At 41.9% G+C, this 18,454-nt stretch overlaps 1 protein-coding gene and 1 long non-coding RNA gene across 2 annotated transcripts in view; one reads left to right on the forward strand and one right to left on the reverse strand.

Annotated features, from left to right (window-relative positions):
- The window catches only part of LOC115595378 (uncharacterized), an 89,793-nt gene extending 83,249 nt beyond the window's left edge, over nt 1-6,544 (forward strand). Inside the window, exons 2-4 of the long non-coding RNA XR_003986693.1 lie at nt 3,666-5,296; nt 5,485-5,621; nt 6,113-6,544. This is a non-coding gene — a long non-coding RNA (uncharacterized LOC115595378). The remainder of the gene's footprint in view (nt 1-3,665; nt 5,297-5,484; nt 5,622-6,112) is intronic.
- Nucleotides 1,721-18,454, reverse strand: part of plxna4 (plexin A4) — a 233,762-nt gene continuing 217,028 nt past the window's right edge. Inside the window, exons 28-32 of the mRNA XM_030439779.1 lie at nt 18,069-18,259; nt 13,785-13,954; nt 9,354-9,566; nt 6,715-6,865; nt 1,721-5,602 (exon numbers count right to left, since the gene is read on the reverse strand). Of these exons, the coding sequence (XP_030295639.1) occupies nt 5,507-5,602; nt 6,715-6,865; nt 9,354-9,566; nt 13,785-13,954; nt 18,069-18,259 (821 nt within the window). The 3' untranslated portion in view covers nt 1,721-5,506. The remainder of the gene's footprint in view (nt 5,603-6,714; nt 6,866-9,353; nt 9,567-13,784; nt 13,955-18,068; nt 18,260-18,454) is intronic.

Consider the following 18,454-nt stretch of genomic DNA (forward strand, 5'->3'; position numbering starts at 1 on the left):
CTGAGTCAACACACGCGTGTGCAGGATTCACTCTCCCGTCCTCTTTTGTGTCTTTTGTTTGAGGAAGTAACCTCTTTAAATGTGCATGTGGCACCTCTCATCAATGATAATTCATTTTGTTTTAATCACTTTATAAACCCCTGGGCTTTAATATCTTGTGTGTAATATTTCTGCTCATGCTCTGAACTTTCATTCAAAACCTGTTTCACCCATCTGGAAATAACATTTTTTAAACCTAATAACCTTGTAAAATTCTTTTTAAAATAATGCTGGAAAACAAAAACATTTGTCTTCACAGTTTAAATAAACATACAAGCAAAACAGTTTAATTCTTGTGCTTTTGCTGGTAGGTCATGCTCTGTTAACATTGTGAAATCAGCTAAAGCTGCTGTACTAAAGGGTGTTGTGAAACATAGTACCTTTAGAGAAAATAATCTAATATTGTACCTTATCCTCTTTTTTTCCCTTTAGCATCCGTGTGCTCCTTTAACCACACAGTTACTCCTTCTTTCCGTTGAATGCCAGATTGCCAGAGCCCGACCACTTTGTTCATTTTATTCCCAACTTGCGGGGATGTTTGTTTATCCTGCCTGGTGTGAGATGGCTCAGTCATTGGGTAGGGAGGCTGCTTTGTAAAACCAAATCAGCCCCTATGATGATAAGGGTTTGGACTGAATTGGATGTCATCACTGTGTGCTTTAGGCTTCCGTACCAGTTCTTAGAAAGGTGTGCTTACAAGTTTATTTCAAGTTCTATTGGATGCTGATTTACATTTCATTTTGAGATTTACTCTTTGAGCTATTCCTATTCAAATGTTAGACTTTTCAGTGAATGACTTTCCCTGTGCAGACTTTTTACTCCAGACCTCGGTTTCTTTATCTCCCCCAGTGGTACTGTGGAAAATCAGGCCATTGACTTTGAATTAATTGGATAAAGCCATAATATGAATAATTTGGATACTTAAAGTCTAAAACGATTTGGTCCATTATGCATCTCAAAAGCAGAGGGCTTTCCTTTCATGGAAGATGTCCTGTTCTGCTATATACAGTACAGTTCTTGTTCTTATGCATCCTGGCATGCATGCAGCCAACAGCACAATTGGATATCTCAGAGAAAAAAGGAATGGCTCTTTGTTATGCATCTACGCTTATGACACCAGACAGTGGGGGACCTGAGATGACTTCAAAATCCCAGAACACCCAGTCTGGCTGACATAGGACCTGTCACAGGGATGGAAAGGAAAATTAAAACTCTGCTGTGCATATAGTGTGCAAAGCAGAAGGGTTTGACCACAACCCTTGTAATGCCTGGTTCACTCTGACTGCCTGTCTAGGTCTCCTGTGTTGGTTTTGCTGCACCTGTTGGGGAAGAAAAACTTTCTCATTAACGATTTTTTCCAAGTTTCTGATCGGATTTCGGTGACTTCTGCAAACTGTTCGCATGGCCCGAGCCGCAGTTAGCCTGAGAAGAGGTCTTGAAGGTTGACAGCATCTTTAAATATTTATCAGGTGTGCATCTTGCAGGAGGCTATGTGTTTCCCAGCGGAGTAAAGGGCACGTCAGAGGCTATATCTGGCCTATAGTGCTTTAGGATTCAGACCATGGTATTTCAGACTTTACCATCCGTGGCAGTGAAAGTATAATTCAAATGTAGCTGTTGTCAATTAGCCTCCAACAAGACTCCATTCTGCACAAAGAACGAAAAAACAAACATGAGATGCTTGGTTTCATAATAAAGTTTATTCTATATTACAAATAGTATTTTGTTCTTGACTGCAAAATAGGAATGCATTATATTTACATACACAGGTATACAATTAATTATAACAAAGTTAGAGAAGCTCGCCTTATATCCCCCAGGTTCTGTTTTTATCTCTCGATAAGATACTCTTTATCTTTCAAATATGGTCTAGTAAAAGTCTTTTCTAGCATGTTTCTGTAACACCTGCTATAACACTGAGCTAGGAGGAAATTTTTAGTTCCTACAAAACGTTTGAAGGTGGAAACTTTATCTGTGCTCATGGCAACACAGGGTGGCTACTCGCAGACAACCTTTGTTGCAGGGGAAAGGGGATGGGGAGGAGGGAGAAATGAAAGACAGGATGTTACACCGGGGGGCAGATTCACAATGACAGTCCAGGACTCTCACCTTGTGTTATTTATTAACACACGGCTGTGAGGGGAAACTTTGGGTATCTAGTCAGAGTATACACTGGCTACATGGATGAGACGTTCCCTTTGAAATTGTCTGAAGGTGTTTTCAGTAGTACGTTTCTTACAGCGTAAACCTTGCATGAATTAATCTTCCAGTCGCTAAATCAGTCCTTATTCCCCTCATGTTTCAATAACAGATATGACTAGGTTTGATATGTTTACTACTTAACTTGTCCGGCAAACACCTTGTGAATGTACCCCTCCAAGTTGAAACAACAGACATTCATCGTACTGTATACCTGCAGACAGTAAAGAATGGACAATGACGTGGATATCTAACATACATTTGACACAATGGCTAAGAAAGAAACAGTCACTTGCCAAGTCTCCTATGAATCCTAATGTGCCTGTCTTATTAAAAGGTGTGTTTATCTGTATGATAATCACAAAATTGAACGGGATAGTAACACTTGTATTTTGTGACACACATGAATGGCAAACCGACGGTCTTTTGTTGCTTTTCATGAAATGGACAAAACATCTGTTTTTTTTTAAATGGATTTTTTTCCTATCTATAGTGACTTGAACAGGGCTTTAATCAGAATGTTTCTTTTCTCTTCCGGACTCAACTGATGTAAACATTTTTTTTTTTAAGCAGTTATGATGAAATAATCAATCTAATGCAGACAACTCTCAAAACAAGATGTGATAGCAGCAAAGACAGAGCAAGATTCAACTTGCATCTTCTATGTAGCAGAACTCAAACCACAGAGGACACACAGCTGTCACAAAACACTGATGGTCTGTAATGGAGGGACAAGAAATTCAAAACAGCGTTCATGTGAGATCCATCATCTTAAAATGAACAGTTGGCTTGTAAATGACTTTAGTCCCTAGTAGAAGTATATAAATATCTTTGAGCAAGGCAGTTCCATTTCATACCATCCAAATAGGTCAACATGCAAGGGTATATAATATCTGTTTTATTTAGCATCTAACACTTCACAAAAACCATGGGCATGGGGTTCTGCAGTAGGATAAAGGTTCCACCTTAAACGAAAGTTATAGTTTTTATTACATGAACAATCCACTTTTTCCATCTTGATTCTTCCAAGCAAAAGAAAGATAAAAGAACACATCCACATCATCATTGCAAGGCTTAATTTTCTTATTTTTCACTTTTTTTTAAATAAGTTTCTTAAATTGTTTACGTTTTACATGCGCTTAAAAAGCCAATAAAGGACCCAAGGTGGACCTAGGGCGGTCTTCACACATTCACATCACCACATGGGGCACGTTGTCAAGGCAAAAGAAAGGGCAGAGGTCAAAAGGTACGGAGGACGCCTCCATCAGGTCTCTTTCAATCGCTCTCTCCAACAAGTCTTATCTACTTTAATGTCTCTCATTTTCTGTTTATCCTGCCCTGATGCTCGCTTCTTGTTGCTGTTCCTGCTCTGCTTTATCAGATATTTTCTTTTTTTTTCTTCTTTTTTTTTTTTTTTTTTTTTTGAGGCTTGGAGAAGGCCGCCCCCTGCCGCCACTGAGGACAACTACACTAATACAGACAAGAGCGCCTCAACAGTTACACACTCAAGAGTTGGGGTTTTTGCCGTATGCAACTAGCTACCGTCTCCAACGCTTGTGCAAAACAGAAAAGAAAACTGGTAGGTCAGGAGCCGGACACGAGGGCGAACGGTGTGCCGAGAGCTGGAGAGACCCGGGACGATGGAAAGAGAAAGGAGGATCAGATCACCTCGCCCACAGAGCCTCTCACCCCGACACACTGAGGTCAGAAAAATCACACAGGTTTCTTAAAGTTCCAGTCACAATATTTTTTTTGTTGTTGTCCCAGAAGTGGTTGTCTTTTACATAGTCCTTTTTTTTGTCAGTTCCTCAGTGGCACTTTACAAATACATTTTTGACCGTTTTGAAAATTTCAAGCTCCTTTGGTTTTTGGCTGACCGACTAAGTCCATCTTGTTTGATTTCCCCGCACAAAAGTCTTTAAGTAAGAACATCCTGGGAAAGAAGTGCTACTCTCACCTTTAGGGAGCAGTCAGTCATCATCTGGCTGCACTGTGTTGAATCATTCTTCTTATTTTTCATGATCAAGCAGTTTCTTACCCAGTACATTTCAGTCAGCTCTTCCCTTTACCCCCCTCCAGGGTCTGGTAGATATCTGGGCAGTCAGGATCTTGGGCAGCTGCTGATTGTGTGTGTATCTGTGCGTGTGTGTGTGTGTGCTTTGATAGACCGTCGCAGTGGCGGCACAAGATTGGAAGTGGCAAGAGCCGGACAACGACTGCTCCTGGTGTTGGGATTAGCAGTCAAAACACTGTCTTCCAGAGTCGTTTGTGTGCTTCTTACAGAGGATCCAACTTGGGTCGGGGCCTCCAGGGGTTTGTGTTTAATAGGTTAATTTTGCAGTAGCCACATAAGCCAGATGGAAGCAGAAATCATGAGCATTTTCTTTTAAGTAAATGTATGCTGGGCGGGGAAAAATGTGCGAATGTTGCAAAGGGGGTATAGATTAGGGATGCTCTGGTTTGTAAAGTTTTAGCGTCAGTCACATTTCAATAAAGGAAAAGTTCAGAGAAGCACTAATCCTTCCCTACCCCCATCAGTCTTTTTCTTAAATACAACTCCAGCTACATTGAAAGAACACAAGAACATTCAAGGTTTGCCTGGACTCGCCCCAAATGTTGCAGATATGTATGCTTCGCTTGTAGGTACAGTGTAAACTTGGCAAACCATCCTTGCATTAATTTTCTTCAGAGGTGTTCATTTGGCTTGCAGTCATCATTGATGGTTCCTCTTGATTCCATATGTTGAATATAGAACTACAATAAACTGGACTCTAGAGATGATCTTAACTATCCTATTTTTGAAAAAAGTTCTCAACAAAATGGACACCCACTCGTGGTGGTTTTTAAAGAATTACCTATCAGTGTAAATTCTTGAAGGCAACATAAAAATGTTTTTTCCCCTCTTTCTTCCAGCAGGGGGACTGAAGTATGCCAATATGGCCAGCTTTCAAGCAATCGCCCCTTGAAGCTCTCCCTGTGGTGAAGCTGAGGGATCCCCCGCATTGCACTGTGGGAGATGCCAAACCTCAGCCCCGAACCACCCCTCGGATAAATTCAGGTAAACTAGTCTATGCAGCAGAGTGGATGAGGAAAACAAAAATATTTTCTCGGGGGGGAGGAAGCAGAAAAAAAGGTCAAGGAAGAAGTCATCTTTGAAAGGCGGAGGGAGGAAGTCACATGATGAAAAAAGATGGGGACAGGTCTTCGCTCAGGCACGGCTCGGTTTCTGATGGGGTCTCTTCCCAGTGCGCCCTGGGAAGTGCGGTCCTCAGCTCTCCAGACTCATGAAGGCCACCACCTGCTCCAGCTTGAAGGCCAGCCTCTGTTTCCTGGCTGCATCGTCCTGCTCCAGTGCACACACAATCTGCCGGCAGGACAGTGAGGTAAACAAACGCAAACACATTACTTAAAGTGCTCAATGTAACAAAACTGCAACTAGTTCAGATATTTCATCATGTTTTCTATATTATACTGTAGAAACTCTAGAAGCAGCTAAAATAATAAATATATCGGAAAGCTATCTTTTGAACACTAAATGATCAACATAATGTAAGCTTGAAAAGTGGCTTCCTCCTTTTGAGGACAGCAGCTTCAGTCAGCTTGGATACACAGTTGTTAAGAGTGGATTCAACTGGAAACATGGCATCAGTCCAGTTTTATGGTTGTTCACAAAGGTGTGCCACAGGGTTCTGTTCTAGGACCAGCGTTTTAATACAATTATTGTCAATGCATTGGCTGATGAAGTTTTGTTTTTGGTTCAACTGAAAAACATATTACTGCTCTTCATGGAACACCAATTGAAAGAGTAATGTCCCAGCAAAACAATTTTTTTTTGTTGGGAAACTGCAGTCAGTATGCCTTTCCTTTTTTTCAGGATGGACAGTGAAGAACATAAAAACTGCTGTGAATCCTGGTGACAGCTGCCAGTCTTTGCAGAGGAGCAAGCTACACACTATTGGAGAGATGACTTTAAAGCCTACAAGTGGTGAATCTTTCTCAACATGTCAGCCTTTTCAAAATTGTCCTCTCACTAATCTTAAATCCAAATGAGTAAAGCAAGCTGATGAAGATGTTCTTACAGTCATCTTATAACCTTCAGTAAGTAACCGTAACATTACAAGCAGCAGCTGTTGCTTTCTGGATTTTTTAAACACCCTGGGCTTTGGCTCTCAGGCTGCAGTCTGACTGGTGGAGTGTGTTGGACTTGTACACAGCCTGGGCAGTTGAATCAAGACACTACTCAGGACAGAAGAACTAAATTAAAACAAGTGTCTTTGTTGGTCTACCTTTATTAAAACAATAAAGCCAGGTTCAGTGGCTATATTTTCATTAGTATATTTTATTTGCTAGATTGAAGGTTGGCAAGGACCAATTTTGTGTGTTCCTTTTACTCTTCTTGTCCAAAAAAAATCAATTAACATCAGTGGTAAGAATTCTTACATAATGATAAGTGTGGTTAGTCTCAGTATTACATACCTCCTCAGTGTATTTTCCCACATAGGAGTAAATCTCACTGAGAGAGCTCATGCTGTTGAACTCGTTCATGTGCATCCGTGACTGTTCCGCCAAGTAGGCATTCATGTCCTGGTCGCTGATCGCTGGCATCTTATTAATGTCTGAGTAGTACCTAGTGAAAGGAATAAAACAAAGAATAAACATGTTTAGAGTAGGTGATGATGGAATACACTCATTGCTGTGCTGTAACGTTGATAGTGCTGCTGTTGTCCTCGGAGCTCATTACCCCTCGCAGTACTTAAAAGATATCTAACGACTGCATGTTGCACAGAGGCAGCAAGTGTTTTTGCATGACTAAAATGGAGTCATGTAGACACTGAAAGGCCTGAGATTTCAACCTTGAACACCACAACAGAACACATACACTGCATCGAGGTAAGGGTAATCAGTCACTGTCAGCAGCAGCTGTGTTGCCTCTATCAACTATGTTAATTAAAGTTGGTTATTTACATATTAAATTCCTGTAGCTGCAGCCGCTCGAGAACAGGCCTGGTGTTTGGATGGATATTTCTGGGCATGTGTGAGGGAGAGAGATGCATTTGCCAAGGAAGCACGTCTTCAGAGTAAACTGCGCAAAGGGAAAGGCAGGTGGGTGTTGCTCATAGCCTTTGCTCAGAGGTCACGCACGCATCAACACCTGTTCAGTGCTGGAGGGCAGTTGTGGGGAGCTCCTGGCAGGGGGTTGTTACTGCAGAGACCAGGTGTGCTTGTTTTTATGAACAAAACCACATTTTTAGTTTATCCTGAGACTTGTTCAAGTACACTTTGTAGGTCTGAAGTTAATTCATTGCTATTTTTGCGCAGTTGTGAAATGTGCTTTCAGGGAGCAATAATGTGAAGATCATTTTCTGGCCACGACATCCAAATATTTTCTAACTGTGGCGAAACAAATACAAGAAGCTACTGTTAAATATTAAATATCCTTTGAATACTAGCAGCCAGTACAAAATCTTTGCCTTTTTAGATGAAAGGACTATAAATGTTAGCTTTCCAAATATACCGATCCATATGCAAACAGTCATGTAAACGAATACTGTTATGACAGCTGTGATGGATTTGTCATTGTCTAGAGACCATCAAGTCCCACATCAAATCCAAGGAAATTGTCAATATCTCACTAACCCGCTTCACTTCATGGCCCAAAATTAATAACATCAACATACTGTCGCAAGTCGAAAGCTCTGTGGGATATCATGGCTCTGCCCAGCTGCACTGCTTCGAATATAAAAAAAATAAAATAACTAAAACTGCTGAAAATGCACACTTGTCCAGTTGTTGACTTGTGTCATTAGTATTTGAAGTGGTTTTCTGTGTAGACTGACTGCAGCCTAGTAAAAGCTCACCGTCTACATGGGTTCTGTCTCATGAAAAAGCAGCAGAGATTTCCTTTGTGAGACACAAGCTTCCATTAGCTCGCTCACCAGGTAAGGACGTCCTATCCTTACAATTAAGCTGTAGCTTAAAGGAGAGAGGAGAGCAGGACATCTCTGCAGTGTTCACTTTCACTCCTCTCCCGCTGCAGTCTTCTTTCATAGCCGCTGCATTCTGCCCTTTAAATCCTCTCCCTGGCATGACCCTTAACTTTGTCACAGTTGGACAACAGAGTGGAGCAGCACCAGATCCACCCTAACTCAGTCATGACTATATTACTGAGGCTTTTCCAACTGAATAACGCAGTTCCACTGTGGGGTGTTCACTGATGATGGTACTGCTCCACCAAACTTGCAATGCAGGCAGGATATAGATACACTGCAGGACAGTGGGATGTTTCTATTTATACAAACAGCATTTCCTGAAAATCTGTGTGTGCATGTTTGGTCTTTAAAAACGGTGTGTACACACAAATCTCTGAGTGAACCAAGTGTGTTGTTGAAAATTAGATCTCCTGTCTTGTTTTGATCATAAAGTGGATCTAAGTGCTAGTTTAATATTGTAAAAATATGTGACCTGTCGACACAGATAATTTTTCTGCTTACAGTATCCAAATATCCATGTATGAATCAGCAGACCAATTTCCACACACTGCAGACACGCACAGGATGAATGAGTATGGTCCTGAGCCGGAAGCTCCTCATTTGGTTTCACCCATTCAAGCAGGGCACATATATTCTCGTCCGGAGGCCTGCCTTGTGACGAAGCAGCCAGCACATAAATACTCTGACCGCTTCATACTTCCCCATCTTTTATTCAGGACTTCTTTGCCTTCCCTGCTGACAAATAAATTTAATAAAACTCTCATTTTACCAAATTACTGACTTCTACCGCCTGCTATTCTCAAAAATGCTTTCTCTCTCTCCCTCTTTTTTCTTCCTCCACACACACGTCTGCATCCTCCAAACACACTCACTCCTCTGCACTGTAGATCTCGAGCCCAGGGCGCCTCCATCCATTCCCACCGTGTTGTAATTTGGATTGTGTTTCATGGCCCATAGATCACAGTGCTACAGTCGCATTGTGTGTGTGTTGGAATGAAACATGGTTAATGTAGTTTTCCTGATGTTTTCACTAACATAAGAGCCCACCCCACCAACCAACCCACACACACACAGACATTTCCTCCCTTCACCAATGCAGTTTTTGGTGTGCACACATGCTCTCACCTCTCCACCCAGTTCTTGTAGCTGGGAATGTCCTTGGCATAAAGCAGCTTGTTGGAGGGTGAGTCCTTCCCAAGGCGGTGTTCTGAGGTGGAGCAGGAGTCCATGAAGGTCTGGGCCACTACGGACAGACAGGCATCTGTGATGCTGCTCTTATGGATGTCAAACACAAACTGGGGGTTCTTGATCACATTCACCCAGAAACGCAGAGGTAGGCTGCAGAGAGGTGGAAAGAAAAACAAAGTAGTTGGAGATTATAGAAATTCAAAACATTTCCATTTCATTACAGTTTATTAATGTGATGCTGGTGTGCAGCAGCCAATCTCCATTAAAATTGGTTTTCCTGAAATGTTAATGTTCAACAGCTTATATTCCTACAAGAAGAAATACTAATGTTGTGGATCTTTTAACCTCTTTTTGCAGTAACTGAAATTGCACCGCAACCTGTAAACAAAGCCTCTAATGAGCTAATAAGACAAAATTGCTTATAACATTTTATGCATGTTAATGTACTCTGCTGTGTGAGGCCTCCCGCTCCACAAAATCACTTTTGCATCGATTGCTCAGCACCATCTCAGTGACAGACTGCCCAAACAGAGGAACAAATAGTGTAAAGTAAAACAACAGACTGTGTCCGGTTGAACTGCTCTCAGATTAAGTCCCTAAATGCCATTTTTATATTTGCTACAGTCAGTCAGGCAATAGACATGAGCATATTATGCGCCAGAAGGGGGACGAGGCTTCATTCACTTTGCAAAGCTAGTACACAAGCCCTGCTGTTGCCGATTGTGCTCTATTTGATGTGTGTGCTCAATTCAATAAAGCCTTTATCTTTAAAACCAGGTGGTGGCTGGCTCTCATTTTTTCCAGCAGTGTCCAGGGGTCCTCGCTGGGGGCCGCACAGTGACACAGTTCATATTGCCTTGTTTGCGCAAACGGGTCCTATTTTGTGCCTGTCCAGAATAATAAAAATATACAAGTCTGTTTATTTGCTGGGCTTGTTTCTGCCAAAATGAATAGATATAGGGCCAGCTTTATCTGTGTGTTGCAGTGAAAGGGCTCAGGTGGTATTAAGAAAGAGCTGAGTGTTACTTGGATCTCTGTATCTTTACTATTCTCTGGGCTATGTGCTTTTAGCTGATGTTGCAAAAATCAAACAGGAAAGACACTGCAGTTTAGCCTGCATGGGAGTTTCTCTGTGTGGCACAATATCAAAGGATGGGGGGAAAAAAATAATAATGCAATCATTTAAATACCACCGGTTCTCCCCTACCATCCCTCTTAGCATTTATCCTTGCACAGCCACCCACAAAGCCATTCAGATGTACAATCTAACAAAAGAGGATTTAGAATCAGAGGAAGAAAAAACTCTGCATTATGACTTCAAAATTAATCTAAGCAAAGAATCTAGTGGGATTAGGTGCAGGGATCAGAGAGATATTAACACCACTGCTGTGCCCCCTTGATTGTTGTCAATCTGCCCCAGCTGCCCTGAGCTTTGAGGTATGTGCTGTTCCAATCAGCGGTGGACACTAAAATGATGAGGCTCTGCATTCAAAACGATCCCCATAATAACATCTTCATATTATCTATTGTGTTGAGCACTGAATTTCTTCAGCAGTTAACTCACGCTGACTAGTTTAAGGAATATGATGGCCATGATCAGTCCTTTTGGTGAGGGATTAGGTTAAATATCAGCTGCCAAGATCAAGGGCATCTCTGATCCTAGAGGTATTACGCTGGCGGTGTCAGAAAAAGCCCTTTTATTAAAAGTCTATTGCTCTCTCCAGCGATTTAGGACTACAAAGTGCCTTATAGATAGAAAAAAAACAAAACAAAAAAAAATGCATATTTACCTGGCACTCTAAGAAGAATTTGGTCATATAGGCAAAGTGAAAGGAAGACAACATTGGCCATTAAATTAACTCTCCTAATCCTCATCATTTTACCGAGATTACCAACCAGTATTGACTAAACTTCCTAATTTAAAGCAGCAAAACAGCCATACTACTGCAAGATCTTGTAAATATTTCCTTAGGCACTTTACTACAAATAAAGACAACAAAAGGAACAGCAGGTCTCCCTGCAGCCCTTCGGTAACATGCACTGATTGACACTTTGAGCCTCTGACTCTCCAGTTGTGGGATGTTGTCCCATTCCTAATGAAGTAGCTCACCATTGGCAGGAAAAGGGTCACAGATGTTGTGATCCAGGGCATCCCATTCGAGGCGTTACAGCACAGACAGGGAACTGACTAAGCTTGACCTTTTTGATGCAGCGGCGTAAGGTTCAAATTAACAGGTTTATAAAGGTGACCTGACTGGGCACTGTTCCAACTGGACCTCGGTAGGCAGAAGGGAATGACCTTTCATGTGAATAGGAAGTTGCAATCCACTACTGAACAAGCTGTGTGCCTGGACAAAAGAGCTTAAAACAATTTGAAAACTTTGTTTGAATAACACTGTATGACTTAATAATGATATAATGAGATAATTAGCCTAACCTTAAAAGTCCTAGTGATGCCATTTACAATGTGAGTGGGCTGAGGATTGTGTCATGACAGCACATAGGCCCTTATCTGCATGCAGAGCAGAGGGACGTGTGTGCCAGTTTTGCACAATAATTAAAATTCTGTCTGTTGCATCCCGTCATGACAAACACACGGTGCAGACGGAGACATAAACACACCAAATACAGAGGAGTGAGGGTGAGAGGAGATGCTGACACGCTGCCGCTAATCAAAAAGATACCATCTGGAGATGCTCTCAGAGCCAGAGACTCATGCGTGCACATACTTACTGTACACACATACAGATAGACATTACAACTCTGTCACACAATCCAGATATAGCTAACATTTTACTGAATTTTCACTTGCTTAGTTGAAATTCTGGGACTCGTAACAGTTTACTTAGTGATGGCTATCACTGAGGGGCCACATAATTTCCTGGGCTAGAATAAATCTATGCCATCTTTAGGTTCCTGTCAGCCGTCAGTGTGTGTGGAATGAATCAATGGAAATCTAAAATATACAGCTCTGAAGGCAAACAAGAATCATGACAACTATTTTGATATGATAATAATATAAGAAGCACTACAGGCTGAAGGAAAATCAACATAAGAATGTGCAGTGATGGCGGGGAAACCCTGAAGGAGAGGTGGGGGTAGCTGTGGCGTGTAGAGGCTCTGGTCGGAGTTAATGGCATGTATGATGACGATGGGTAGGTTTAATGGGACGGGGCCCCAGCAAAGGAGGGGCGCTGGCATTATTATTCTCTCCCATCAGACTAAAATGAAGGCTTTTGTTGAAGCCAAGATTGCACTCTTTTAAGACGATTAAAGGTTATGGGTAAAGCACACACGGCGAGAAGCAAAAAAAGACACGCAGCCATATGCACATCCCACACTGAGAAGATATCTGTGGTAGCATCAGCACAAACTGTTGTGTGCAATCTAAGTGGCTTTTTTTGTGATGGTGTGTTATGATAAATTGCTACTCATTCACAGCCCTCTAGTGAGAGCCCATTCCATTAAAAGTCTAATGTAAGAGCGAGCCGTTGCGCTCTCAGAAAACACTTAACACACGCTGCAAATGGCCCAATAACGCAGTCGCTGGAAAGGACCAAAATTAGGACCATAGCGTAAAGTAAATAATATTTCTCCCCCTTCTTTAGCTTCTCCTTTCACGTACCTCCCTCCATTTCTCTATTTGTCCCTTGATGCACATCAATTTTATCCTCCTATCTCCGTGGTTCCCCCGGGCCTTGGGCTGAGTGATGCATGCTGGGATCTTGGCAGAGGCCAGAAGGCTAATGAGATATTAGTGTGCATTTAACTCCCACTGAGTTCACTTCCCTTTCTTCACCTTTTCATTTCTCTCCTTGCCACGTTCCGGTGCACTGTTGGTTATTTAACCCCTACCAACCTCTAAAGGTGAACTCACAGAGGTCAGTGTGGTCTAAATTAATCAGTTGATATTAATTTAGAGGTGCACTTCCTCCACCTGGGAGCGTACATTTGTCACTATGGAGATTTCCACAGTGACAGGCGTTTTTTGGCCCAGTTATCCATGATAATAGATGGTGAGTCTTGGCAGCCAATTGGATTAGCCCCTTGTGGTTGGCTTTAATGAAGATTACACGCCCCTGTGGTTAATGGATATTAGGAAGGGAAGAGGCGTGTGGTGAAGCTTGGCACTGACACGTGGTGATACCAGGGCAATGCCATGTGAAATGTGCCAAAATGTACTGATTATGTGTGCGGTGCCTTAAACAACAGAACAGCTGAAAGAAAAGGCCATGAATGGAGCAAAAGGCACCACACTGGTGAACAAATAATGAAATCAATTTCATGTCCATCAAAGACCCAAGCCTAGTACTGTTTGTCTCGTGTGTGTGTTTGCACAAAGATTCAAATGCTGAAAACTCCACTCACCAGTTGCTCTTCCATGTGTGTCGGACATGCGGGTCATGGATGTTGTGTTTGTCGGCCTGCTCGTCCAGGAAGTCAAACATGTATTTGATGGCCAGTGGCAGGGCACTGCCTCGATGGGCCGTGCTGAAGATAGTTTCAAACAGGTCGTCCACAAACTTCTGTAACGTACCCTACAGAGGAGGCAGAGAAGATGGAAAACTGATTACAGGGAGCACTAAACCAGGTATCTTTCCATTCCAAAGTCAACAATAGTGAATAATACAAAATATGACAATGTACAGAACTATACAGAACTCTGCCAGTCTACAATTTCAGCATGTTAAGTCAGCATCTATATTAAAAGGGAATCCACAGAGCCAGTCAATCTGCGGACCGAAAGATCGGCATGAACCTGTGTATATTTTACCTGTGTGAGTTTATGACTTGTGCAGTGCATGTCCCCTAGCTCCGATGTTTATGTGTCTGACTCCTATCTCACAGACCTGGCCCCTAAATCTGCTCGCTGCTTTGATGGGGGAAATTGTTATTTCACAGCTGACTTTTAATAATATCTGGGAACAGGAGGCGCATCTCCTAAGCCTCTTTGTGCTGCCGGATTAGCTCCCACACTGCACCATTGACCCTAATTTGATTTAATGTTGGCGACTTTAAGGAGGAGGAGGAGAAGAGAGAGGAGACACAGAGTGAGAGAATCTAATCCTCTTGTAAAGAATGAGCTGATGGGATGCATGGGAGAAGGCGAGAGCGAGGGATGGAAATGAAATGACAGAGGTTTCCTATCAGGAGAAGAGGCCATTGAGTGTGGCAGATGAGGTGTGTACAGGCACTGGCAAATAAAAATCCAATTTGGGTTGGAGCGGGTGACCGAATCTCCGAGTCAAGAGAGGTAGAAGAGAGTCGGAGGAGAGAATCCTGTTAGTCCGACAATCCCGGCTATAATTCTAATGTGGCCAACATTCCCGACAGCTTATCGCTTTTCTATGAAGATGGAATCTCATATCTCTTTATCAAGCCCACGTGCCGTACGAGTGGCAGTCTGCATTAGCTGGCAAGGGAATACCAACAATTCTAAGTGTGTGCAGATGCCAAAGCGTGTGCATGTGCCTACAAGTGTCGAGGCTTTGACATTTTACGTCATCCTCTATCTCAAGGGGGGCATGTGCATCAACACTGTCGTCATCAACAGGGTTCTCTTGTTCCCTGGTGGAGATGAAGCTGCCAACATGCCCCCCCACGACCATCTACCCCATCATTAAACCGCACTCTAAACAAACTGTGTCATCTGGATGTTTTGATGGCATTTGCCTCCAAAGCAAACAATCAGAACATGGGATGGAGCCCGAAACGAAAATAGGGAGACGAAGAAGAGATGGACACACACACACTCTTGAGTGCGAGCATAGAAAATGCAATCCTTCCCTGTTGCTCCTCTGCTCTCCACACACGTGAACACGCCCCGTACCCACACTCCGTCAGAGTGACACTGATGGAGCTAATATGAGAGACGTCAGCAGCGTTGCCAGGGAGAGGTATTTATTGGCAAGGTGAAAGCCAAACGCAGTCAATTACACTGCCTGTCTGCCCAATCATTTCTCACCAAGAGAGATGGCCGGCCAAGATAAACTGGTTATTTCACGAAAAACAATCCATCTGGAAAGATGATGTGCTGTCTGCAGTCAGAAGCCACCTTCCTGCTCTCTGGAATCGGATAATGGCAGGGAAATGGAGCAGCTCACAGGGGCCGAGAGGTGACGTGCACATGTGTGTAGGTCTGCGGAGGGCTACACGGTATGTGTCATGGTGACGGCTGCTCCTTCCTCCCCTCCGACCCCTGTATGTTTATTTATTAGTTAGTCTCATATGGGGCTCATCATGTCCTGTTTCACAGTCACACCTCTTTTGGCCTGCTGTTGTCACTGTCTCACTTATCTGCATTAATTGATCACCTGATTTTGCTCATCTGGCCCCACATCTGGTCAGTCATTAGTTCTCCAAGTATAAACAGAGGGAAGTGATCAGTTGTCTGTGTGTTTGGCCTGTGATGTCTGTGTTTCACTACATTTTGCATTCTGCATCTGAATGTGGTCTGCTAATGGAGTGGATTTTGTAACTTTGTAAAGAAGCTGTAGCTAACACTTGCTATTGTTGTGAACATTATAGCTATTGCTACATAACAGACACTTCTGTGTCTGCTTTCTCCAGTTGTGTTCTGGCTGCGCTGTGTTTTAGTTCTAACCATTATAAACAATAGCTCAACAAAAGTTATGTGGTTTCACATAATGACCCCACTAAACAGATAAGGAGAACGGAACAAAATAATCTAGATTTTTTTGCATATTATCTGGAGGCACTAACTGGACTTTCCCAAGCACATTGTTGATGAGTGTGGTAATGCTTTACTTAAGGGTATAAATCATAACGTTTAGCTAATGTATTAATCATGATGATTTAATGCATGAACTCATCAAGAATGTCTAATGAATTCCTATTGCTCATCACTGACAAATGACAAATGTGTTTGCAGGTCTTGGGGAGTACAACTGCATATGTGAAAAGAGAAGTATGAAACATTTGGTGGCTCTAGAGGACGCTGCATGAAGTCTGATAAGTTGCCCCCATTGATGTCACAGTGGCTAAGTTACATTGTGGGTAATGTAGGTACCAGATTTTTTCACATTTGCAGTAGTATTCCCCAAGACCTGCAAACACACTTTAATGTGTAAAATCCTTTAATAGATCACTGGTTAAGGAGTGTTAATTCACAGTTAACTTCCTACATTAAAGCAACATTATGTAGAAATTGTAATTTTGTGTGATTTTGTGCACCTCACAGATTCTGAGCGCAATACCACTTTATGTAACAGCTTGTCAAACTTGTATCTCAAAGTAAACATGTATTTAAAGCCGTGATCCTACCCTCTCACTGAAGTTGCAGGAATAAGTGATAGGGGATGGAGTGGCTGTGAAAATCATTTTGAAGCTGTTATTTTAAAGTATTTAAAGTAAAGTTTAAATAATTTAAAACTGCAACTGTATATATGAATGTTTGTATCCGATTACCGTTTTGATTAATACAAATGGATGGCACTGTGCTCCGCTCTCAGAGAGGCTGAGCAGATGCATGGGTCTGAAATAAATTTATGTAAATGGAATCCAGCTAATTCAGTCGCATATCCATTATTGTGTGAAGTAACTGTGAATGAACATTCCTTAACTGATGAACTATTAAGTGTAAACTAATCACATAAAGTAATAGTAACCGCATAATTTGTTAATGGTCAGCGATAGGAATGCATAATACATCCTGCATTAAATCATCTTAATCCTATTACTGAAATATGTAATTTTTCCCCCTTTTAAGGTTTTATGATTATCATTATTATTGATGTGGTGTGGACAATTTGTATTCCCCTGCTTCTTCCTCTGATGCCCTGTTTACTGTATATGTTTACCGTTTGATGCACTCCCTTAAAGACGCTGTCAGTATGTATATACAGTACATACACAGAACTGAGCCGATGGTCTCTCTGTAACTGCTAAACAAAAGCAGGCAGTGGATCAAAATAACAAAACTTCAAATAATTACAGCCTGAACATTTTTCAGATCGCAGCGTTTTCTTTCACCCTCCCTGTATGCCTTTGTCTGCGTCTGATAGAGTGGATGTCTTGATGAAAAAAAGAAGAGAGGGAGGAGTGGATTGGAAATTTGCATTCAGCTGTTGGATCAAAGTCACTTTTCCCTTCAAACCAAATTAACCATTTTTTTTTTTTTATGTCTGAAGGCCATTGTCGCAAGGCACATTCAAAGAGACTCATTTTATAGCCATTTCTATTTTTGCCTGATCATTTTTTTCATTACAGAAACACCTTCGCTAGCTCCATGGGTCCTTTCTTCTTTACCCTTTTTGATATGCCGCGGCGTCAACGCAACCGCAAAGAAAAGAGAAAACAAACAGAAATATCTATTTTCTCTTTTTCACCTGAGGGGATAGAAGAATACATTTGAATAATCTTTTCCACTGAGATGACTCATCCAAAGTAAACATGAATATTTAAATAAAGCAGGGGGTTTTCTGAGTCATGGTTCCACAGGGTAAAGGTTAGAGTGGCCTTAGCCTATCACCTGCATAACTGCTGTAGTCGTTAAAAATGCAACTGAGGAGACTGAGAGTTGCTGTAAAATCTCTCTGCAAAATGATATAAATCCGAATGAAGTGTATATTTAGCATGAGAGATAAATCGCCAGATAGTGTGAACCACTACCAATGTATAAGAATAGCTCACCTTGGTAGCCAGAAGTCGTGTCAGGTAGATCTCTGAGACCATTTTGCTGCCACGGTCACCCTCCTTCTGGTCTCCGTGCTCATGGTTCTTCACCAGGTGCCAAACCTTGACCCCGCTCTCCAGGTCAGGAGTGATCATGGGAGTACGGGAACGCAAGCTGTCAGGGCTTCCAGTGTACTTGATCATGTTCTCTGTAGAAAAAACAAAACAAAACACGTCAGCGATACCTTCTAGCATCAGTTAAATGTCTAAGTTTATAAGTATGATATATAATGTGAATTTATCTCATTAACAGCTAAATTTGTTGGGTTTTCTTGGGAAGAAACATGGCACATCAGAAAAGAAATTTAACAAAAAAGCTGCACAAACACAGAAACAAACTAAAA

Source organism: Sparus aurata, chromosome 14, assembly GCF_900880675.1.
Source record: "Sparus aurata chromosome 14, fSpaAur1.1, whole genome shotgun sequence".
NCBI lineage: Eukaryota > Metazoa > Chordata > Actinopteri > Spariformes > Sparidae > Sparus > Sparus aurata.